This window comes from Schistocerca americana, chromosome 5, assembly GCF_021461395.2.
Source record: "Schistocerca americana isolate TAMUIC-IGC-003095 chromosome 5, iqSchAmer2.1, whole genome shotgun sequence".
Classification (NCBI taxonomy): domain Eukaryota; kingdom Metazoa; phylum Arthropoda; class Insecta; order Orthoptera; family Acrididae; genus Schistocerca; species Schistocerca americana.
In genome coordinates this window covers 416813429-416839142 of record NC_060123.1, presented here as the reverse complement: position 1 = coordinate 416839142, position 25714 = coordinate 416813429, and the positions used below count along the sequence as shown (strand labels likewise).

Below are 25714 nucleotides of genomic sequence, written 5' to 3'. Positions count from 1 at the left end.
AAAAAATGGCCTCAGACTGTCTTCTATGCAATACTGGATATGGCCAGCTTAAATACTGCTACTGTTCAGTGATCAAACAACAATAAAAACCAAAAGAGTCATAATTTCATAAAAGCACTAGGCCATAGGCTCGTCAGTGAACACTTGAGTGCCCGACAAGAAATACCTCAACTCCAAGGCACTTTGCGTAAGAGAATCAGAGAATTTAGTGGAGAATCTTCACAAGAATTGACTGCCAGAGTCCAAGGTGAACGAAAAAGATGTCAAGAGTGTCCTTATTCCTTATGCTATACATCGTAAGACACCTCATGTTTGTGAAGGTCATCATAAGTACATTTGTCAAGAACACATTTTTCCATTCTGCCAAAATGTGCTATAGCAAGAGATAATTAACAGCTTATGTCAAAAGTTTATCATTCATTTTGTGTTCAAAGAAGATTTATTTCGTAAATACTTAGCAAAAAATCTGAATTACTGATAAGAATGTATGGTTTTGTAGATTTTAAAAAACATGTAACATTAAGAGCTGTTAAAAAGATTATTTTGTAGACATGACATAAAAATTAAATAACAAAGCATTTGTATGCATAATGGTGTTTATCTCTATGAAAAACCCTTAATTAATAAATAACTCATAAATTTAATTTGCATCTTTTGTTAAAAAGTGCCAATATATACTTAAAAAATATAAATGAGAAATAGGGTCCATATGATCCTCCACATCCTTGGTGCACTCTTTTTGCACAACATCCTCACCGGGTTAAGGAAGTTACGCATCCATATCACTAGAATTGACCAAAACTTATCTTGTTAGAAGGCCACTGTCTATTAAACCATATTTGTGTAATGATAATGAAATTTGAGATTATTTAATTAAGCACTTTATCTGAGTATTTGGGCATCTCCTATGTGTAATTGTCTCCTGTTCTGTTATTCTGTACACTACATTGTGTATGTTGGAGTGGTGAATAGTGACTAAAAGTCAACTGTATGTATTTGCAGAAATTACTGAACACAGAAACTGTTTGCCTGGGAGCAACAGAGGAATATAAAGAGACTGAAACCAGGTGTTATGACAGATTGACTGGAATTTTCTCAGGCAATGAGATAAGCATGCAGCAGTGAACAAAGTAAAGTCTTAATAATATTGTGTAGGTGATGTTTTTTATTTATTTTTTAAACTATGCAAAAATGGACAAGGGTTAAATCTGAATCTTTTTGCTAATCATTGCTTTGAGTATGCATTTATAGTTATCGGATACCTGACATAGTACACTCACAGACACATTTTGTGTTAACTGAAGACAATCTCATGTTGTGCTGAATGATAATGTTTAAGGAATTTTATGCAATATTTTTGGCAATTGGTTGAAGTTCAATTTTTGACAAGTATCATACCTGCCTCTCATGTACGATACTTTGGGGGTGTGCGGGAATTGAAACATATCAATATATGATTGTTATAATATGTATGGCATGAAGTATTGACCTCAGGTATCAGGTTGGCACAGTTACAGGTTTATATAAATTTTGTAACAATCTTATTTAATTTATTTGATCATTTTAGAACCCAATTTATTATACTAATTCAAATTCTGTCATTAATCTCATTTTAGGCTTAGCAAGTGTATATACATCTCTGCCCTGGTTTGACTGTAACTAATTTATACTTGAACATAAAACATAAACAGTTCTGATTTTGCAAACATAAAACATAAACAATTCTGACTTTGCAAACATAAAACATAAATAATCTGATGCAATTCAAGTATATTTTCCAACTAATAATTTTCATGATATAAGCAACTTTATAAAAAGCATTGCTATCAGACATATTTGATAAATTTCAATATTGAAAGCTAAAAGCGGTGTAAAGCTTTATGTTTCATTTATGAGGAGTAAACTATTACATAATTCATGACCAAGTGTCAGACGAGGAACCTGTATTGGTTAGATGAACAACAATTGTAGTGCTTTGAGAATTTCTGCATAAATTCTTGAACCACTCATCCTTCTATCATCTTGAACACATGATATTTTAAATATAAGTGGGAGAGTGGAAATGTATCTACTGTGCCACCTGTTTCTGTGTGCAAGTTGGAAGTTTGTTATGAGAAGACTGTAAGCATGGCAATCGAATGACGCCAACAAGTGTTTGCCGCTGGTGCCACAGAAGCTGTGATGAATGAAAAAGGAGTAATTATGTATTATTCTTTGCTGTTTTAGTGACTGTGATTATTGGTAAAGAAAAATGAACAATTGAATACAGACTTTTAAGTACTCACGTATTGAACTCGCTAGAGGCAAGACGGGTTCATAAATTATGTGGTTGTTAAACCAATTTTATTGCAGATGTATTTTATCGAGTCTAACATAAGACAAATTGGTTGACTTGTTAACATTCGAATATTAATGTGATAAATGATGAATATGTTATTTGTGGAAGGTGAAATATACCAAGACTGAACTAAAAGTATTCTTCGAGTACTAAATTATTTCAAAAGTAGAGAGAGGTTCTTATAAATTCCTGCAACCAGCATTATTCTTTGGAGAAGAAGGTTTTGGAGATTGACGGAGCTGGCAATCCAGAGAAGAAGATTGGCTGTGCAGATCATGTAAACCAACTGATGTGAGAGAGGTGTGAATTTTAGAATCCAACTTCACATCACTTCAGGTCGTCTAAAGTGTTAGACAATGCATCCACTAAATAAGTGTAACACAATTAGTCTGTGTGTTAAAACAATGACAGTGTCTGGTCCATATGAGCCTTTCTATTCTTCAAGAACTGTGAATTTTGTGGTTAGGTTTTTACTGCTTGTAGATGCTCAATAGTAAACTATTGTAGCAGTATGTGGAGGTTTGCCTGCAAACTATTAATGAGGCATACGGAAAGTTACAACAATAGTGCACTGGCCATATATAACTGTTTATTATTGGGAGATTGTGAACAGTGAAAGTAAACTACTGTGAAATGCAACTGTGCACCTGTTGACTACATTATTTAAAGCAGTCAATGTTGTACTTCCACACCCCATTTTTCAGCCAGCATCACAATGCAGTGCGTCAACAATGAGGACACCAAACGAAGAAGTAAAGAAAGCAAACCATCACATATGGTGCCCCGGGTGAGGAGTATTGTATATGGGTACAATAAACTAGAACTCATGAACTCTGAACAGTGGACTGAAGTTGTTTATAATACAGTATTGACGAAGAAGGTGCAGCAGCCAATCAGTGCTTGGGTTTCATGGCCACAGTATAACAGTAGCCAATAAGTGAGCGGGTTCTATGGAAGCAGCCATTGAGTATAGAAGCAGCCAATCAGGAAGCAGGTGGACACAGCTAGCCAGAATAAACAAGATGCCTCGCCGAGAGAATTACAACTTGCAACAGCAGTGCGGACAGACAAGTGATTAAAAATAAGGTAATTTCATAGCAAAATCTGTTTTATACTAAGTGATATATAATGAGTACCTTTAATGAACAAGACAGTGTGATGGGAGACAAGACACAGCAGGGGCCTGGCTCAGTAGGCAAATTATGAGTAGTTTGAGTAATAAGAGTATGAAAGAAGACATTAGTAGTATGAAAAAAGACATTAGCAGGGTGGAAAATACTATGAAGGAAGACGTCTGTAGTATGAAAGCAGACATTAGTTGTACTAAAACTGACTGACTGCCCTAATAGATGAACTGAAGAAAGAAATTAAAAAGGAAATTAAGGTAGCTAGCTCTAGCCTTTCAGAATTAAATAAGAAGGTTGAGGCAGTAGAGAAAGATTGTGATGAAAAGATAAAGAAAGTAGAGCAGAATATTAATGAGAAATTAACATTAATAGTAGTAAATGTGTAGAAGAGAGAAATAAGCTTTGTGATGACTATAGTAGGAAGGTGGAGGCTTCTGAAAAACTGTGTAAGGATGAAGTCAAAGCAGTAAGGAAACTTTGTGCTGAAAACAGTGTTAAACTTGAGAAACAAATCGATCACATTAAAACCGATTTAGAAACAGAGATAGACACCAAGTGTGCAGTAGAGGTAGAGGAAAAACTGGTAAAAGTAAATAAAAATGTAGATTCCAAATTGGCTCAAAGGGAGAAAAAGATGGAAGAGGTACAAAATCTAAAGCATGGAGTGTGTATATAAATGTGCTGTGACAACAGGTAAGGTTCATGTAAACGATAGTATTACTTTAAATCCGTCTTGATTGCAAAGACGGATTTAAAGTAACATTATAAAATCACTGATTGCTGTTATCCCATAAGACATTATGTCTGTTTTTGTAAAAGATAGTAGTAAGACAAGTGTACATTCTAATTCTAGTGAGATGTTGGATGATGGTGCGTATAGCAGTCGTTATCCTGTAAAAAGAGAGAAGGAAGTTACTATAATACACTACTGGCCATTAAAATTTCTATACCAAGAAGATGATGTGCTTCAGATGCAAAATTTAACCGACAGAAAGAAGATGCTGTGATATGCAAATGATTAGCTTTTCAGAGCATTCACACAAGGTTGGCAGCTGTGGCGACACCTACAGTGTGCTGACATGAGGAAAGTTTCCAACCGATTACTCATACACAAACAACAGTTGACCGGCATTGCCTGGTGAAACGTTGTTGTGATGCCTCGTGTAAGGAGGACAAATGCGTACCATCACCTTTCCGACTTTGTTAAAGGTCGGATTGTAACCTATTGTGTTCGGATTGTACCCTATAGCGATTGCAGCTTATCGTATCGCGACATTGCTGCTCGCGTTGGTCGAGATCCAATGACTGCTAGCAAACTATGGAATCGGTGGGTTCAGAAGCATAATATGGAACGCCGTGCTGGATCCCAACGGCCTTGTATCACTAGCAGTCAAGATGACAGTCATCTTATCTGCATGGCTGTAATGGATCGTGCAGCCATGTCTCGATCCCTGAGTCAACAGATGGGAACATTTGCAAGACAACAACCATCTGCATGAAAAGTTCGACAATGTTTGCAGCAGCATGGACTATCAGCTTGGAGAGCGTGGCTGTGGTTACCCTTGACACTGCATCACAGACAGGAGTGCCTGCGATGTTGTACTCAACGACGAACCTGGGTGCACGAATGGCAAAATGTCATTTTTTCGGATGAGTCCAAGTTATGTTTACAGCATCATGATGGTCGCATTCATGTTTGGTGACAACGTGGTGAATGCACATGGGAAGCATGTATTAGTCATCGCCGTACTGGCGTGTCACCCGACATGATGGTATGGGGTGCCATTGGTTACACGTCTCGGTCACCTCTTGTTTGCACTGACAGCACTTTGAACAGTGGACGTTACATTTCAGATGTGTTACGACCCGTGGCTCTACCCTTCATTCGATCCATGCAAAACCCTACATTTCAGCAAGATAATGCACGACTGCATGTTTTCTGGATACAGAAAATGTTCGACTGCTGCCCTGGACAGCACATTCTCCAGATCTCTCACCAATTGAAAACGTCTGGTCAATGGTGGCTGAGCAACTGGCTCATCACGATACGCCAGTCACTACTCTTGATGAACTGTGGTATCATGTTGAGGCTGCATGGGCAGCTGTACCTGTACACGCCATCCAAGCTCTGTTTGACTCAATGCCCAGGCATATCAAGGCCGTTATTACGGCCAGAGGTGGTTGTTCTGGGTACTGATTTCTCAGGATCTATGCACCCAAACTGCGTGAAAATGTAATCATATGTCAGTTCTAGTATAATATATTTTTCCAATGAATATCTGTTTATCATCTGCAATTCTTCTTGGTGAAGCAATTTTAAGGGCCAGTAGTGTAAAATTAAGTGATGAAACAGATTCTGTTGCTGTTGCTGTTGCTCAGGACGTCCAAAGTGTCAAAATGGATGTTAAATTTTTAAGAGAACATAAGGAATTCAGGTGCTCTGCTTTGTGGTCTAATACTGGAAACAAGAATCAACTAGTTAGCCAAATATTTGAGGACTGTAAAAATGACAGTGGGTCTGATTCTGACAGTAGTGGTAATATTGTTAGCAGTTACGAACCAGTAGTGACAAGGACGAGGTATTTGAATTTATAATTGGTAATGATGGCCATGTGGTAAATAAAGAAAGAACAAAGGAGGATAATATTAGGCCTAGTGAAGAGTTAGAGTTGGAGAGTGGTAACAAGGAAGAGGGCCATGCCATCTTTCATTTGACTGTGTCTGATAATCATTTTGGTAAGCAGAGTGATAGTTTTTCTAGGGGAAAGATTAATGAGGATTTGTTGTATGAAGAAGATCACATGGTAAGAAAAAGGAAGTGTGGCACCCTGTAATAACAGCAAGTATACAAAGCATAAATGTTAAGTGTTTACTGGACAGTGGTAGTGATTTGAATGACATTTCACAGGTGTTTTCTTTTTTTTTTTTTTAATCTATTAAGAACACAGAGGGTATAGTAGTGATGCATGTTTCTGGAATAAAAATTATTGGTGCTACTGGTAAGCTATCAAAGAGTGTGAAACAAGAGATCCTATTAACTGTGGAACTGGCAGGACAGCTGTTGGAGTGAAATTCTTGGTAATTCAAAATCTCAGCATTGATATAATATTTGAGACTAACTTCCTGTGCAAATAGCAAGTGGGGGGTTCAACATTCTGTGTTATATTCATTATGTGTCAATAATGCATACCCCAGCTGTCTGTCTAATTTTTCATGATTTCTGAGGCAGTCAAACTCTTCTCCTATCCTATCTGTAGTTTATAAGTGCATCAGAGACAGCCTGCCTTCTACTTTCAGGTGACTTTGTACAGCAGCATACTTTAGTATAGAAATATGTTAGAACAAGTTTCTCCAGTGTTGTATATAAACACATCAAAAAAGTTTTGCATCACCCCAGTTCCCAAAACTCCTGACGATAGACGGTGACTGTGGACACAGACAGAGTCCCTTTGACTGTTCAAAGATGTCACTAAACTCGCCCAAAGATGTAAACAACCATGCATGAGCAGTGCCTATTAGACGGAGGGGGTCCGACAGCCGATCAGTTCCAGTCATTCACCAGGGAGGAGGTACACGGCTCAATACCACAGATCAATCATGTCCACATTGTTACTTTGTGCCAGGAAGGGCTCTCAACAAGGGAAATGTCCAAGCATCTTGGAGTGAACCAAAATGAAGTTTTTCCGGCATAGAGGAGATACAGAGAGACAGGAACTGTCGATGACATGCATCGCTCGGGCCACCCAAGGACTGCTACTGCAGTGGATGACCACTACCTATGGATTATGAACATGATGCGCAACTTCACTCCTAACTTCCATGGTGAGGTCCATCTTTGCAACCACGACACCATGCAGCATGATACAGATGGGCCCAACAACATGCCGAATGGACCGCTCAGGATTGGCATCACGTTCTCTTCACCAATGAGTGTCACATATGAGTTCAACCAGACAATCGTTTGAAGGCAACTCAGTCAGGATGAAAGCCTTAGACATACTGTCCAGTGAGTGTAGCACGGTGGAGGTTACCTGCTGTTTTGGGATGGCATTATGTGGGGCTGATGTATGCCACCAGTGGTCTTGGTAGGTGCAGTAATGGCTGTACGATTCGTGAATGCCATCCTCAGACCGGTAGTGCACCCATATCAGCAGCATATTGGCAAGGAAATCATCTTCATGGATGACAATTCATGCCCCCATCATGCGCATCTCGTGAATGACTTCCTTCAGGAAAACGACATCACTCGACTAGAGTGGCCAGATGTTCTCCAGACCTGAAGCCTATCGCACATGCTTCAGAACCGAGATGATGCAAAACTTTTTTGGATGTGTTTATATATTACGTTGTGTTAGTTATTAGTAATAGAATCATAAGAGGATGGAAGAAAGTAAAGTGGTACCATGGTTAAAGAACTAATGTCAGATAAAGAGGTAAGGTAAACTGAAAATGAAAGGTGTCAGCATATGTGAAGGATAATTAACATCTGAAGTAATCAGCTCATGTAAGAAGTTGGTATAATTTAGTGCAGCAGGAGAGGCAAAATGCAGTATAAACCGTCTTGAATATGAGGTATTAATATTAATTGTGGTATAGTAGAAGTGTTTGTGTTCGATGCAATTAGTATATGTCAGATATCTATCTACCTGTGTCACGTTACAGCCTTTTCTAACATTGAGGAATCCCAACTTTAAACATAGTTGCCTGGAGTAATATGTGTGGAAAGAGTAAGCAAGATTTGAGTGTATATTGCCCTTCAGGCTAGAATCTTAAACAATTTGATAGAATACAGTGAAATAACAGTTTTTCTAAGTGATAATTTTGTTTAATCGATAATGAAAGTTAAGTTTGTCTTAGCATAAGGATCTGTTACTGTGGAGTGTTTGTCAGTAGGGTCAATTTTGCATTAGATAAGCAGAGCAGGTGTTTATTTATTAGATAACAAAACAATTATAAAATAATGAAATAATGAATAATGTTAGGATCTTAATGGTTAGGGAGCCTGTCTGTGCAGTAGGGATATTTTTTGAGAATGCACTCTGCTAGTTAACTAAGAAGAAAGGTAAGTAAAATAATGAAGCTGACAGACACTTGAGTAATGAAAAAGATAACTGTATACAAACAAATGAGGTGTAATTGTATTGATGATATAATTGTGAACTAGGCACACATTTGGTACTGTGAATATTGTGCAGTTCATGACACTGCAGCTATGAATGAGAGCTTAACAGAAAGAGCAACATTTTAGTGAGGTACAAGTTATATAATGTTGCATCATTGGATCTATAGGATATCTGAAAACTGTTATTCATGTACTGAGGAATTATGAGCTTAAAGGTAATACTGGAACGAAGAACAAAAAGTTTTCTGATTAACTGATAACTGTGATGCTAGACTGATGTGAATATTCTGACAGGTCAACTATTTGTAAACATTTTGTCACTTTGTGAGGATTTAATTTTCTGTTTGAATGAGAGTAGTGCACAGAGTGGAGTAGGGAAGTAGGGCAATGATTTGGTGTAACTTCCATCCCCTTAATTTTGATTTGAGTAGTAATTAAGTTATGCGATGGTGACTCTATTCTTTTTTCAAAACCTAATGATCAGTAAATCTAAGCTACTGCACATCTTGAGCTTTTGCTATTTTGCAAATGGGAAAGAAAGAAAAAGTCTTTCAAGTTTGTGACTTAGAGTAATGTTTTGTAGTGTAGTGTGCACTTGATTTAAAAATTTTTTCTAGCCACCAACTTTCATATTATAGTCAATTTTAATGCTAATTATTGTGATGTCATGAGGACTACATAATGTATTTCATATGATGTAATGACTGTCATTGGCCATTAGTGTTAAACTTTTTTTTCTTATACTTAAGTTAGAAGAAAAAGTAAGTGTACTAAAGAAGGATGTTTTGTATAATTTTTTCACCTACTGTGACAGAGGAGAACCACTTCCAAGGGAACTGATAGCAATGCATTTCCTTACTAACTGCCACCTGGACCTATTGAAGACATTGATAATTTGGTGAGAAAATGTGTAAAAGTTCAGTGTGAAAGTGCTTGTGAAAAATAATGAACAATGAGCAAGTGAAATTTTCTGTCTAAAAAAAGTGAACTGCAATGCGCAGTGCAATTTAACTTTTTGCAACCCATGAGGATTTATTTTGTTTAGAAAGACAGGAGATGTACAAAGTGATATATCTCTTAAAATTTAATCTTTGTTTACCCAAAAAGGACATCATGTATGATGGAGAGGCCTAAATTTTATTAAAAGTATAACTTGTGCACATTTTGTGCAAACGTACAATATACTATACGTTAATATTTTGTATGGGGGTTTTCATATGGCCAGTTCATATAAGTATAAATTTGAAAAAAACATATATACTTTAGTTTTGATAAGATTCCATGTTGTTGTTGTGGTCTTCAGTCCTGAGACTGGTTTGATGCAGCTCTCCACGCAATCTTATCCTGTGCAAGCTTCTTCATCTCCCAGTACTTACTGCAACCTACACCCTTCTAAATCTGCTTAGTGTATTCATTTCTTGGTCTCCCACTACGATTTTTACCCTCCACACTGCCCTCCAATGTTATATTTGTGATCCCTTGATGCCTCAGAACACGTCCTACCAACCGGTCCCTTCTTCTTGTCAACTTGTGCTATAAATTCCTCTTCTCTCCAATTCTATTCAATACCTCATCATTAATTATGTGATCTACCCACCTAATCTTCAGCATTCTTCTGTAGCACCACATTTCAAAAGCTTCTATTCTCTTCTTGTCCAAACTATTTATCATCCATGTTTCACTTCCATACATGGCTACACTCCATACAAATACTTTCAGAAACGACTTCCTGACACTTAAATCTATACTCGATGCTAACAAATTTCTCTTCTTCAGAAACGCTTCCCTTGCCATTGCCAGTCTACATTTTATATCTTCTCTACTTCAACGATGATCAGTTATTTTGCTCCCCAAATAGCAAAACTCCTTTACTACTTTAAGTGTCTCATTTCCCAATCTAATTCCCTCAGCATCTACATCTACATCTACATCCATACTCCGCAAGCCACCTGATGGTGTGTGGCAGAGGGTACCCTGAGTACCTCTATCGGTTCTCCCTTCTATTCCAGTCTTGTATTGTTCGTGGAAAGAAGGATTGTCGGTATGCTTCTGTGTGGGCTCTAATCTCTCTGATTTTATCCTCATGGTCTCTTCACGAGATATACGTAGGAGGGAGCAATATACTGCTTGACTCCTCGGTGAAGGTATGTTCTCAAAACTTCAACAAAAGCCCGTACCGAGCTACTGAGCGTCTCTCCTGCAGAGTCTTCCACTGGAGTTTATCTATCATCTCCGTAACACTTTTGCGATTACTAAATGATCCTGTAACAAAGCGTGCTGCTCTCCGTTGGACCTTCTCTATCTCTTCTATCAACCCTATCTGGTACGGATCCCACACTGCTGAGCAGTATTCAACCAGTGGGCAAACAAGCGTACTTTAACCTACTTCCTTTGTTTTCGGATTGCATTTCCTTAGGATTCTTCCAATGAATCTCAGTCTGGCATCTGCTTTACCGTCGATCACCTTTATATGGTCATTCCATTTTAAATCACTCCTAATGCGTACTCCCAGATAATTTATAGAATTAACTGCTTCCAGTTGCTGACCTGCTATCTCGTAGCTAAATGATAAGGGATCTATCTTTCTATGTATTCGCAGCACATTACACTTGTCTACATTGAGATTCAATTGCCATTCCCTGCACCATGCGTCAATTTGCTGCAGATCCTCCTGCATTTCAGTACAATTTTCCATTGTTACAACCTCTCCATACACCACAGCATCATCTGCAAAAAGCCTCAGTGAACTTCCGATGTCATCCACAGGGTCATTTATGTATATTGTGAATAGCATCGGTCCTATGACACTCCCCTGCGGCACACCTGAAATCACTCTTACTTCGGAAGACTTCTCTCCATTGAGAATGACATGCTGCGTTCTGTTACCTAGGAACTCTTCAAAACAATCACACAATTGGTGTGATAGTCCATATGCTCTTACTTTGTTCATTAAACGACTGTGGGGAACTGTATCGAATGCCTTGCGGAAGTCAAGAAACACGGCATCTACCTGTGAACCCATGTCTATGGCCCTCTGAGTCTCGTGGACGAATAGCGTGAGCTGGGTTTCACACGACCGTCTTTTTCGAAACCCATGCTGTTTCCTACAGATACTTCATTGTTGCAAAACCAGACATTTTTGTTGTTGTTGTTGCAAGTGCCCTATCTTGTTTTACTCTGTATCAAGCATTTTTTTGTCATCAGCTCCATATATTTGTGAAAACACAAGGTAAGGCTTCTTGGCTTCAATAAATCAATCAGATCTTGAACCTATCATTAGAAACTTCAGGCCCACCGAAATTCAATCCTCTTCACAGTACCCACCAATAACACCACAGCAAAATTCAGTCATTTTGGGCTTGTCAATGATAAAATGTCAAGGATATATAGGCAGTGATTCTCAAGTATGAATTTCTGTAAGTTGATGAGTCAACTATTATTTTGCAGACACTTCCAGTAATGAACTGCGGAGATGAGTTTTGAAAATGCGTCCAGTGTTTTGACAGTGGAAGCTAGAAGTAGTAGTTTTGTCTATCGGTATTTCATGTTAGCATACTAACTAAAATTTTACACTGACTGAGAATGTGTGAGAGCATGTTTTACATGTTTATCATGAACTAAATTATCACATCTTTTATGTTTTTTAAATACAGTTATAATACATTTCTGAAATAAACCACTTTCAGCTGTACATGAACTTTTACATGTCTGTGATCAGTTTCATGATTTCAAATCACGTCATCAGGTGTGCATGATTTCTTCCAGTTCAGTAGATGAAAGTATGTGTTGTTAGCCTTGCGAGGTAGCCTGTTACAGTTAGTTTTCTGTTGAGAGCAACCACAGCTAAAGTAATCTATGTTTCTCAAATAAACCACTTTCAGCTGTATACGAAGTTTTACAGGAACACAACCAGTTTTGTAATTTCAAATCATATCTATTCTGACAGACTGCCTCACATGGCTAAAAGGGTGTATTTTCATCTACTGAACTGGAAGAAATCATGTATACCTGATGATACGATTTGAAATCACGAAACTGATCATGTTCCTGTAAAACCTCATATACAGCTGAAAGCATTTATTTCAGAAACGTGGATTACTTCAGCTGCAGTTACACTCAACAGAAATATATTTGTAAGTTGTTACACAACTTCTTGCTGTAGTTTTTTTACAGCACACAGTTATTACATGAGTGAGCAATTTTAATTTCACCATTTAATTGTGACTAAAATAAGAATATTAAGAAGAAAACATTTTGTGGAGCAAACAGTGCAAAGAAACAAGCTTACGTAAGCAGCAGAACTCATATCTCAATTTCATAGAGGGTCACAGTTTGGATGTGTTCAGGCAATTTTGAAAATGTGTTTTTCATGGGTGTCTTCATGTGACACCTATATCCTACAGTGTGACAACTATATCCCCATATTATTTTTGTTCAGCATGAAATTTGCTTTCACTGTACATTCTCTAGGTTCACATTTCTGCACCCCTTCCACTATTCCTTTCTGTGGTGGCAACTTACCAGTGCTCTCAGTTTTAACTTGCCAGAAACAGTACTTTTACAGTAACTACCATAGTAACAATGAAACATATAAACTGTTGTAATTTAGTAATATAAGACTTCACAGAACAAATTGAAGTACCTTCTTATAACAGTGTGAATCTTATAATAACTGCACAAAAATCAATCTCAGTGCCCAGATGGATATGTGCAGAGTGTCCATAACTAAAGTTGCAGTTTCAAAATGCTGTATAAAGAGAACCACTGCCCAGAACAATGTCAAATTTGAACAGTATATTATTGGTTTAAGAGGAAATATGGAACAAAATGAAAAATCCATGATAATTTTACCAATAGATTCTGTTCTAAGTGTCTTAATGAAAATGAGGTCAGGTAAAAGTGGCAGATGAACAACAAAATGACAGCTATGGCTTCAATTGCACATTATAACATCCATACTGTTCAATGTACAGGACTGCACAAGACTGGCAGTCAACAGTTGTGGCACTTTTAAGTAATCCCATCAACCATAGTGAGGTCATACCACATTGGATAGGAAAAATTGGTTTTTAATTCCAGAAGTTTCATGGTTTTTAATTGTCCTGAGCCCAAAAACCACATAATAAGTAAAATGCCATCAGGTTTTAACTGTGCTTGGGCCAAAAACTGCATAAAAAGCAAATGTCATGAGACTGGCACAAGAGATGTTCAATATCTAATGCACCATGTTCTGCCACAATTTGAAATCAAGAAACCGCATGTTCCACAACAGATCAGAGTGCCTTGGGGGGTCACATTCTGAATGTGTTGCACCGTATATGCCTTCAGTTCAACTATGTTCATAATTGGAGCACTGAACACAACTTCTTTCAGATAATTCCACAGCCATTAGTCACAGAGATTAAGATCAGGTGACCTGGGAAGCCAGGCTATAGGGAAATGACAGCTGATAATTCCAGCATTTCCAAAATATCTTTGCAGCAGCTGCTTCAGGGGCTGTGCAATGTGTGGAGGAGCACAGTCTTGCATAAAAATGATCCTACCCACATGTCCATGCTGTTGAACATCTGGAATGACATTGGTGTGCACAAGGCTCTCGTAACATTTATTGATGACAACACGGACTTACACAGTCCACTTCCACATGAGCAAGAAATTCCAAAGTGAACATCACTCTTGCTGGCAGTCCAGCAGGAAGTAACTCTTGAACATCGCTGATTTTGTATGGATAGCAATGCAGGATGTTTCATAAGATTCTATGCAATATGCTCACAGGCATGTCTATGGGCTGGGCAATTTCCCGTGCACCACATTTTTGCACACAACCGCTGCAGTGCTGTGGCCACGTCTTCAACAGATGCTGGACAAAATGCTATCCTCCTTCTGCCACATTACACTTTAAAAGAACCTGCCTTTCCAAATTTTTTAATTATTTTCTCCAGACCCTTAGCAGACATTGGACCAATGTCTTTTTTCATACCCATGAGTGTCCTGAACTTCTGCAGGGCTACTGACACACAGTCACTGTTCCTATAAAAGAGCTTGGAGAAAGTTATGTTGGGCTTCTCGGACACAAACTGAGGAACAGTTATGTGCCACACATCTGTTGGTGTTCATATACTGATGCTTACAGTGCCATCTATTGGTCAAATTTTTGTTAAAACTTTTGTTTATTCCATGATGTTTCCCCTGTGTCAATAATATGCCGTTCAAATTTGACATTATTCTGAGCAGTGGTTCTCTTTCAACAGCATTTTGAAACTGAAACTTCGATAATGGGCAGCCCGTAATAAGGCAAGAACAAAGATTTGTCTTTTCCATGGATGCTCTAAGCCAAGTTTCAAAATGCTGAAGGGTTCATAAAGTGTGTTCTGCAGCTGATACAGTAATTGGCAGTATTGATAAAATTTTAGAACAATATTAATAAAAGGATAAAATTCATTATCAAAGATCTCAAAAAGAAATTCAGAAATTTTAAGACCTGCCTTGACATGGTGCTTTTACCTATCCACCTACAGTGTGAATTCCTGCACTATGAAGGAGAGTGTAACATCCAGAAGCTGTATGTACAAATTTATTATAAATGACTGAATAGTTTCGTAAAGTCACTGTAGCTACATTACCTGGCATATTGTCACAAAACTCAACACTCATACAAACAAATGAAAAAGTTTTGTATTGTTGTAGCTACACTTCAGATTTCCGCCCTGAGAATGCAGCAGTGAGCAGTAAGGCAAAATGGCAACAGCCACCAAGAAAGCATAGTTGTGCTTAAATGCATTTACAAGTGTCTGCCATAGTAGTGCAATGACACTTCAGAAAGAAGTTCAACAAATATCCACCAATTGCCAACTCCTTTCACCAATTGTATGCTCGGTTTAGTTTTGGGATGCCTCGGAAAGGGCATCAACAGGCTGGCCTGCAGAGAATGAAGGAACAGTTCACTGAGTGTGGGCAAGTTTGGTACATTTCCCACAAAAATTGATGAACAGAGGAAGCTGAGAGCTCAACATATGATAATCAACCATTTGATTTTAAGGACATGACTGAAGCTGAAGCCTTACCACTTTCAATTGTTAGACAAATGACAAAGTAAGACACTATAAATTCTCAGCACAGTTACAACAGCTTATGGAAGAGTATGGGTTTTGTAAGAAACTCATCTTCAGTCATGTAGCAATGGTTCTCTCTCTCTCTCTCTCCCTCCCTCTCTCTCTCTCTCTCTCTCTCTCTTTTCTGAAATGGCTCAGTGAAAGGGCACAAGGAACAATATGATCTTGGGGACAGAAAATCCCCACACTGTCATGAAGCACATTCAAGACTCACCAAAAGTTAATGTGTTCTGTGCAGTCTCTCGGTTAAAAGTATAAAGTCCCCTTTTCTTCTCTGAAAATACTGTTACAGGACATCTGTTACTGGACCTGTTGGAAAATTGCCTCATCTCACAACTGGAAACTGACAGTGTGGACTTCACCAATGACATGGTGCTCTACCCCACATCCAACATTATGTCTGTGAATTCTTAAAACGGGAAATCGAGAAACTGGTGGATCATTTGTGGTGTGATTGATCATCAGCAGTTCTTGTCATGGTCTCCATGCTCTCATTTAGGAATGTTTTAAATGAAAGAACAATGGCACAATCTACTTTATGTATAAATATCAAAGAATCAGATATACTTGAAACATCACACATGAAACATTTCTCTCTTAAAAAAGAAATGGAAAGAGAAATGATAACAGAAGAATATTTCTCTAAAACAGTTTTTCTGGTCATTTTCAATATGTGTAGTTATGTAAAGGTACTAATACTGAAGAAATCCTTGCAGATGTTTGTAGACATCTTTGTTTCATGAGAACAAATGAATTGCTAGTGTATTAACATCAAAATATATAGGTATTTCCTGCATTAGGTACCAAGACAGTTCTTTCTATACATGGAAAAATGAAATTCATTAGCAACTACTGGTGTTTAAGTAAGGCACTTATCCATGACTCACCAATGCTAGCCTCTGTTGATATAATGAATTTGGTGGGGTATTTCTTTTGTGTTTCAGTTAATAACTGAGCTGGAGATGTTTTATCATAGTACCAATGGACAGCAATACCATCAACATATTTCTGCATCCTTTTATCATCCATAATCTGCAATTTAAAAAAAATCCAATTAGAATTAAATAATATTAAATGATAATGCCAACTTGGAATGAAATGATTGATATGAGCTCGATAAGCACAATAAAAATTGGGATATATTACAAAAATATCACAGTGGCAATATTGTTCAGGATAATACTAGTCTGATTTTACAGTTCAAAACATGTGTTATCACTGCATATTTAAAAACTTTCATTACCTGTTTTGAGTCAGTAAATGTTCTCACTAATCTAGTGTACTGATAAATTCCTTCTCATTCATAATGATGATTTCCACATCCTAATTTTTAACTTCCAGTATTTAACTTTTTCTTTCCATTACAATGGAAGTCTTATTAAAACTTCAGTAATTTATTGCTGCCTGTGATTATTGTCTTCATTCACAACCGATGTGGCATACTCATTTAGTTACAAAGTGTGAAAGTAATTACAGTAAAATAGGAAATTAATTGTTGATCTAGGCAATTACAAATAATAATTTCTTTCTTCAGGCAACAAAGAGCAAACAAAGACAACAAAAAGTATTCAGATAGTGGCAGATAAACTGAATTTGTCATGAACCGGAATGCTGATTTGAACATCACAGTGCTTTTGCAGGTTTTATCCTATAGGAAGTCGAATGCTTGTTTCCTCTGTCCTGAAAATAGTCCAACCTTTTGAGTTATATGCAAACGTGTAATTTGACATCGGGTCTAGATCATTACATTTCTTGTTTTTTTTCATACATGTAAATTAATGATGGTCATATTAACTGCTGGAAAAATCAGACCAAACAGTGAATTAAAATAATATAAACATTTTTCTAAGTTGTTTTCATAGACACCACTTTACAGAATGCTTTCCACAGTGGAAAACAGGCAACCTGCATGAACACTATAAAATAAATGTAAGTTTAAACAGCCTTCTGATGATGAACTTGTTGGCTTCAAAGTGATAATAGCACTATTTGTTCTCAATAAATAAAATTTTTAATAGTGACTATTTGCTGTTTTTACTTTATTGTATGCATTACTTGACATGTTTCACATTCCTGCATGTGTTCATTCATAAGGAGTTTCACAGACAATGCTGAATGATTGAACGAGTCACTATATAATAAAGGAGACATAGCTGAGTGAAATAATAAGTAATACAGAAATAAAGAAAGGAATTAGGAATCTGAAAAGAAAGAAACAATAATAGGAGTTGATCAATAGAAATAAATGATGCAAATTGCCACTGCTGTCAGCCATCATTCCCCAACTTTCCCTCTTGTTCCCCAACTTTTTTTTCTCCTCACCCAATCCACCTGCCACCCAACACAACCATTCACCCCACCTGACCTGCAGTGCCGACACATGGTAGTCACCTGGGCCAAGGTAGCTGTACAACATTTGTGTGTGTGTGTGTGTGTGTGTGTGTGTGTGTGTGTGTGTGTGTGTGTGTATGTATGTGAGTGTGGACAGTCAGTCATGTGCAGAAAATTATTGGAATATGTATGTCATCTGCCGAATGCTGACATACTGTGTTACCTTGATAGACTTAACAGGGTAATTAAGGAGACAACGCTCACTGACCTTACTACTAGATTATGTGATGAATTAGGTGAATGAGAGTGTTAAGTATGTATGGAATGGTTTAATTACTCAGAGTAGTTGTCAGAATGTTTAAGTTTTCCTATAAGTGAGTTGGTGCAGTGAGCTACCCAGATTAGCCCTCGAGTTGGGGCACCAGTTTTTATAACAAGATTGAGCATGAGGCTTACTCTGTACTCATGCAAAGAATAGCTTCTTTATGTTACTAAGGTAAACCAGTATGAGCAAAATCAGTTTACGCTTAGTTTAATAAAATGAGGATAAAATATACTTACATTATATGGGCTGAATCATTGTTTAAATAAACACTAATAAAATAAACTTTCATTATATCACTCTGTTGCTGCATAGAAGAGTTACCCCACAGTAATGACCCACTTGGAGCAAAAACAGCATAGTTGAATCAGATTCCAGCCAACCAATTACCCAACTGCTAAATAACCAGTAGACAACTGCCTCATTGTGGGACTGTGTCGCTAGCTCAGAATCTATGTTACTTTCTTGCACAGACTGTAAATTTTTTCTCACTCAACTGCCTATTTTACATTGCTCCTGCTCACTTGGACATACAGCAGTAGAACTTATTACCGTGTTATTAGAAGCAGTAGTAAAGAAATAGGTATGGACTCAACAATTGTAAAACAGCAATGGAATGGAACAAGGTAAGGTTACTTGTGGTTGGTGCACTTTATACAAAGGCATGTCCACTCAAGGGTTAAGGGTTTACATGGTTTCTCCTAAACTGGTTATGATGAATGCCAGAATGGTGTCTGCGAAGGGGAATGGCCTGTTTCCTTCGTCATCCTCCTGAATCCAAGCTCGTTCTTTGTTGTTGATTTTGTTGTCAACAGGAGGTTACACTGTAATCTTCCTCCCTCCCTTTTTAAGCATTTTTATGTCACAGACAACTATAATGGTTAAGCAGAAGTGATGCAAACAGTAACTTCTTTAAAATAAGATAGCTGCAGGATGAGGGACACCATCAATTGGGTAAAAGTGTCAGAAAGTAGATGTGTTACATTTTATAGAATCACATTGAGGCATTACAGCTGCTGCTGCCCTACCCAAGAAATATTATCCAGGTCTCTAACATATTACTGTTTGGCTTGGTGATCTAGCAGGAAATGCATACCTGGAAACCTAGACATCATAGGATCAAATACCAGCCAGAACTCAGATTTTTTTTTCTTTTCTTTTCTTGCAGGAAGCTCTCAGTTGTATCTGTTTACAATGAACCTGTGTTAATTGGTTTTGTCATGGACTGTGATTTGGACTTTGTTGTTACACCTACTACTGTTCAGCTAGCACACTGAGTTGCCTGTCTGCCAAATGCAGAACTGTCTTTACTCAGTGTTCTACCAGTTGTGTTTTCAGTGGACAAACTAACAGCACATTGGTGTAGCAAGATTATGCTTCATACTCAAGTCTTTCCCAGCTGAGCCAACAAACAGTATTCCCCAGCACTGTCATGTAAGTTATTTAACAACCTTTCAGAGTATGTAATGACCATGAGATATCCACCTCTAGAAGTCTTTTGTCTTAGTATTTCCAGAAGTGTCATGGTCTGTCACTTTCTGAGACTTAATTGTCGATAAGTTGTGTGTGAAGAAGCAGACAGCAGTGGTGGCAATAATGTTTTGGAACTGCAACACACCCCGTACCAGAATAGAACTTGTCAGCTTGTTTTGGAGAGTGTTCCAACCATGATGAAACAGAAATTTTTCAAGCTCTGGAAAAAATAGCATGAACTGCAACACAATCTCATGCAGAAGCTGAAGGATACTGATCCCACATGTCTACAGTTGCTTCCAGGAATTCCATCTCTTCATTGAAGCTTAAGTGGACTGGAAAGTGTACCAAAAGCATTTAGCATAATAAATATTAATCAAACATTTCTCTTATACAAAAATCTAGAGCTCTATTATCTTGTGAAGAAATTGGTCCCTTTATCCAACACATCAGTCCTGCTCCTCGCCATCATTCACTTGCTTTTAAGTGAACATTTTGCTACAAAAATGCTCATTTGGAGTTCCCTCAACATTGGAAGGCACTATCACACAGTTATCAGTCACGAATCATGGATCTGCAGCTACTGAGAGGAAAATGCCAGTTTACATGTTCTGGTGGAAAATCTTAAGCATAATCATTAATATGTGATATGGTAATTAGATTATCACCAGACAGTGAAGTGTGTTCTCAGGCATTATGGCAGTCCATTCTTTCTTTAGCTGAAGCTTTGGATATAGTTATGGCTTCCAAGATTTCTCAAGAAGCTCAGGCATCCACATTGATGGTTGTGAGATATCCGAATTGCCATCTCAACTGGGAACTGTGGTGGGACCTAGTTTGTTTGATGGTGACATTTCACAAATGTCATGTAATGCAAGTGACTCCCACTTGAGTGAACAGTACTCAAATCCAGTGCCATAATCGTTTTTCCACTCAGCTTTTGCACACAGTTTGCAGACTGCCCAGCTGGATTGCTTTTCTTTTCATGCTAGATGAAGCTGCCAACATTATTATGATGCCAGTGTCATATAACAGTTGTTTGGCAGAGCTGGCCATAGTATGAGCAGTCAAGTGCACTGATGCAAAGAAACGACATCACAGAATTGAGAGCATCACCACGTCATCTTACACTGTCAGCAATGGTGTTTGGTTTTCCCATTCTATTCCTCCTCATTACTGGGCCCTTGGTCTCAATTATTAATCAGCCTACATATCTTCAGTTGGGGTCTCCACCTTTAAAATCAGTGTCAACTAAGGTATAGGCTTACACTCATCATGAAATTCAACGATAGACCAGATAGTTCTGGAACTGACATATAAGCTAGTGATCAGAACCATTCCTTTCTTTGTAATAGCAAAAAACTTAGGTGAAAATATTTTTTCCATTGGTGTGCATGCAGCCTTTGGATTTTCTATCCAGTATTCAGTCCAAACAATACAGAATACTGTTCCATGCACAGAAGTGGATTATTTGTGTCTCTAATGTGTTCTCTTGTTTTCTCCAAGCCTGGCAATGGCTTACAATCTTTCTGCTCACATTACACTAAAAGAGTTGGTAGAGCCAAAATTTTTTAAGCTCGCCTAATAACAAAAGCCTTCTGGGATTATGTGAAGGTAGTAGAACTGGATCATTTAAGAGAGGAGTTAAAAGTGTTGTCACAATTCCTTACAGCTGCAGGATGACACATTTAGTTACTGTTCACAAATATAATGTGTGTCATGCCTTTGTGGGGCCTGGTAGTATGTTATGCCTTTATGGGAACTTCAAAAATACAGTATACAGTCAGATGATTGCAGTTTCATGCCCTCTTCCACATTCTATTGAGCCATTTTCCAAATTGGCAGGGTTCAGCAGTTCTCTCAGGTCACTACTTCAAAAGCTTATTGTAAACTTCCTTTGCATGAGCCTTCCCTAGCAATTCTTGTATTAAATACTACAGGTGCTCTCTGAAAATAACAGATTGCCTTTTGGTGCTGCTAGCACGTCAATAATTTTCCAGAAATTTTTAGAACAAACTATTGCCAGTATTCCTCAATGAATCACCTATCTGGATGATATAGTGGTCAAAGGATGGACTTAGCAGGGGAACATGTAAAATCTGTGGAGAGTATTTTTTAGTCCTTTTGTAAGACTGTTTAAACTGTAACTCATTAAAATGCTCCTCCTTACAGCCTTCTGTTAATATATAGGATATATCCTTAGCCATGGTGGCTTTAAATTGACATCAGAGAATGTGGCAGCCATTTTCCATGTTGCTATACCAAAGAATGTGCCTGTTTTATGCCTCAAATTTCAATGATAGCTAAACCATTGAATTTATTGCATAGAAGACAGGCCCTTTTCAAGCAGTCAATGGTTAATCACCAAGCATTTTGTACATTGAAGAAATTTTCCAAAATGGTCCTTGTCTGACCCTGTATCAGCTTCATTTAGGTCCAGTGTGGGGCACAGACATGTTACTCTATGGTGTCATGACCGTTCTATCACATAAGCACCCAGATGGTTCAAAATGGCTTAACAAATTTGCCTCTAAGACGCTCATCAAGATCCAAGAAAATTATTCCCAAATAGAGAAGGAGGCATCTTTGGTATCCAGAAGTTCCACACTTTGCTATATAGCAATGAATTTCATATGGTCACAGATCCACACTTTGCATATAGCAATGAATTTCATATGGTCACAGATCATAAGCTATTTGTTGTCCATACTTGGTCCTATGTCAAGGTTGCCTGAACAGATACCTCAGAGGTTACAATACCGGGCTGTTTTCTTGTCAGATTACTGTATCAGTATTCCATTCATTATCTCAAATGAGCACAGTACACAAATGCAGATGCACTTTTCCAGTTCCATACAGGTCGCCATGAGGTATTTGATAAACAGTGACTGTTTGCTTCCACACTGATTCACATCTGGGACAGCTGGCAGAAGAGATTTCCATCAATTCCAGATATGTTGCAGTGACCACATATAAGGATAGACTTTTAAAACAGATTTTCCAGTTCAGCCAGCTGGCCACAGGCTCTGCATTTTGCAGCCAACCCAGAATTTCATTGTTTCTTTTCACAATGCCATGTCCTTCATCTTTTCAAATGTGTGTTGTTTTTGAATAAAGATGACCACCAATGTTGAGCGGTGATTCTGGAGGTTCTGTACTCCCATATATTGTGACTCCTGCATCAGTTCCACTGTGGCATTTGCAGAATAAAGAACCTGGTCCAGTGACAAGTTTGCTGGCCACAGGCTGATGAAGATATAGCCAATATTATCATATGCAGCAACCTGCACTGTCTCTAGCCCACCAGCCATGCCCATGCTTATCCAGCTGTGGCATACAGTATGTGCACACTTTTTGGATTTGTGCAATGGGGCTATTTGGTTGATTTTAATAGGCACACATTCATTTCTCAGATGTCATCAAAATACAACAGTCCATGATGGAGAATATGACTAACGCTCTGGCCTGTGTTTCTTTCTGTTGAAAGATCCCCATGAACTGTAGTCACTGATATTGGAGTGCAGTCTGGTTCTGTTGGCTTTCAACAGTTTGGATCTGGCATGGAATCAAGCATATTACTGCATCTCCATTTTGTGCTGTAGCTAATGGCATGGCTGAACATTTACTGGGAATGTTTAAAAAAAATAAAAGATGGAAAAACTATAAAGATCCAAGCCTATCAATTCTGCACAGGTTTCCTTCTTATGCTATTAATGGGCAACGCTGATCCCAGCATAACTCTTGCATGGACAGATGTTCTTTTCTGTGTACACACATATTGACATATGTCTGGATGGATACGCTGTTCCACCACTGCCCGGTAAGGCTACCAGCTACTGCTGGTGGCCACACATCAAGGAATCTTTCACCAGTGCTGGAGACACCTCTATTTGCACCATCCAGGATAAGCTCAGCCACCAGATCAGCCACACTGCTGGGGCAGCCCAGCTCATGCACCCCCACAACAAACAACAACAAAAGTGGGTCCAGTTATAACAATACAGACTTCCCCAAAGTTCATATGAAATGTCTGATTCCACTTTTTTTTTTTTTTTTAATTTTTTTTTCTCTTTTTTTATGCATCTGGATAGTTATCAGACAATTCAGTGTTTAGTAAGGCCTTGTATGTGTGTATTTATACATATCATTCTCTCCAATTTGCTAAAAAACTTGATATTTATTGCGAAGGATATGGAATGTTCTAGAGCAACATATATTGTCATCATTATCAAGAGACTGTTGTCATTAACAAAATTATGTACAAATGCTGGATTGAATGTGTAATAAAGAAATTGAAGGGATAAACATTTGGCAGAAAATATTAAAATGCTGTGGAAGTGTTGGCAAAGGTGACCGGCACCTCTAATTACCATAATTACAATCAAGTAATGAGTTAACACAAAGAACATCATTTTCTTGAGAAATGGCTTGAAAGTTATTAGCAAGCAATGTATTTTCATTTGTTATTTATTGTTATGTCTTCCCCTGCAATTAAATGTCCTTGTAATTACATTTCTAATTAACTCTCCAATTGTTTACATCTCACAGTTTTGCAATTTCAGAATTTGAGGCTTTATTTGTAACTTTCTTGTATGCAGTCAGATAAAGCAGAAGATTTGTGATACCATTACATGTTAGTAGCCAAATCCAAACTGTAATTAATTATGTAACTAAAATAATGTGAGAGGCATTATTGTAATTAAAGTTCAGAATGATTTCTTATGGAAAACTAAAGATATTACTAGAAAAGATTGTTATTCAAATACAGGATGATTCAAAAAGAATACCACAACTTTAGGAATTTAAAACTCTGCAAAGACAAAAGGCAGAGCTAAGCACTATCTGTCGGTGAATTAAGGGAGCTATAAAGTTTCATTTAGTTGTACATTTGTTCGCTTGAGGCACTGTTGACAAGGCATCAGCGTCAGTTGATGCTAAGATGGCGACCGCTCAACAGAAAGCTTTTTGTGTTATTGAGTACGGCAGAAGTGAATCGATGATAGTTGTTCAGCGTGCATTTCGAACGAAGTATGGTGTTAAACCTCCTGATGGGTGGTGTATTAAACGTTGGTATAAACAGTTTACAGAGAATGGGTGTTTGTGCAAATGGAAAAGTTCTGGACGGCTGAGAACGAGTGATGAAAATGTAGCACGCATCCAGCAAGCATTTGTTTGCAGCCCAGGAAAATCGACTCGCAGAGCTAGCAGAGAGCTGCAAATTCCACAATCAACTGTATGGAGAGTCCTACGAAAAAGGTTAGTTATGAAACCTTATCGTCTGAAATTGGTTCAAGCACTGTCTGCAGCTGATAAGATTAAAAGGATCGATTTCTGTGATTTTATCCTTGCTCAAATGAAAACAGATGAATCTTTCATTTCAAAGATTGTGTTTAGTGATGAAGCAACTTTCCACACTAACGGGAAAGTCAACCGTCACAATGTCTGTATATGGGGCACTGAGAATCCGCGGGAAACAACTCAGTATGAACGTGACTCGCCTAAGGTGAACGTTTTCTGTGCCATTTCAGCCAATAAAGTTTTTGGTCCCTTTTTCTTCGAAGGTGCTACTGTAACTGGACTACAGTGTCTGGAGATGTTAGAGAATTGGCTGTTCCCTCAGCTCGAACAAGAAGCACAACAATTCATATTTCAGCAGGATGGAGTGCCACCACATTGGCACTTATCTGTCCGTAACTACCTGAACGTCAACTACCTGAGGCCATGGATCGGCCGCCAGGCAGCCCGTGACAGCGCACTTCATCACTGGCCTCCAAGAAGCCCTGATCTTACCCCCTGCGATTTTTTCTTATGGGGGTATGTTAAGGATATGGTGTTTCGGCCACCTCTCCCAGCCACCATCGATGATTTGAAATGAGAAATAACAGCAGC

The 25714-nt window shown here is 38.0% G+C and overlaps 1 protein-coding gene across 2 annotated transcripts in view; it reads right to left on the bottom strand.

Annotated features, from left to right (window-relative positions):
- The window catches only part of LOC124615902 (lysosomal acid glucosylceramidase-like), a 296037-nt gene that overhangs the window by 57911 nt on the left and 212412 nt on the right, over positions 1-25714 (bottom strand). For both annotated transcript variants that reach the window (XM_047144076.1, XM_047144077.1), the window contains exon 8: positions 16587-16731. In XM_047144076.1, coding sequence (XP_047000032.1) covers positions 16587-16731 — 145 coding nt within the window. The remainder of the gene's footprint in view (positions 1-16586; positions 16732-25714) is intronic.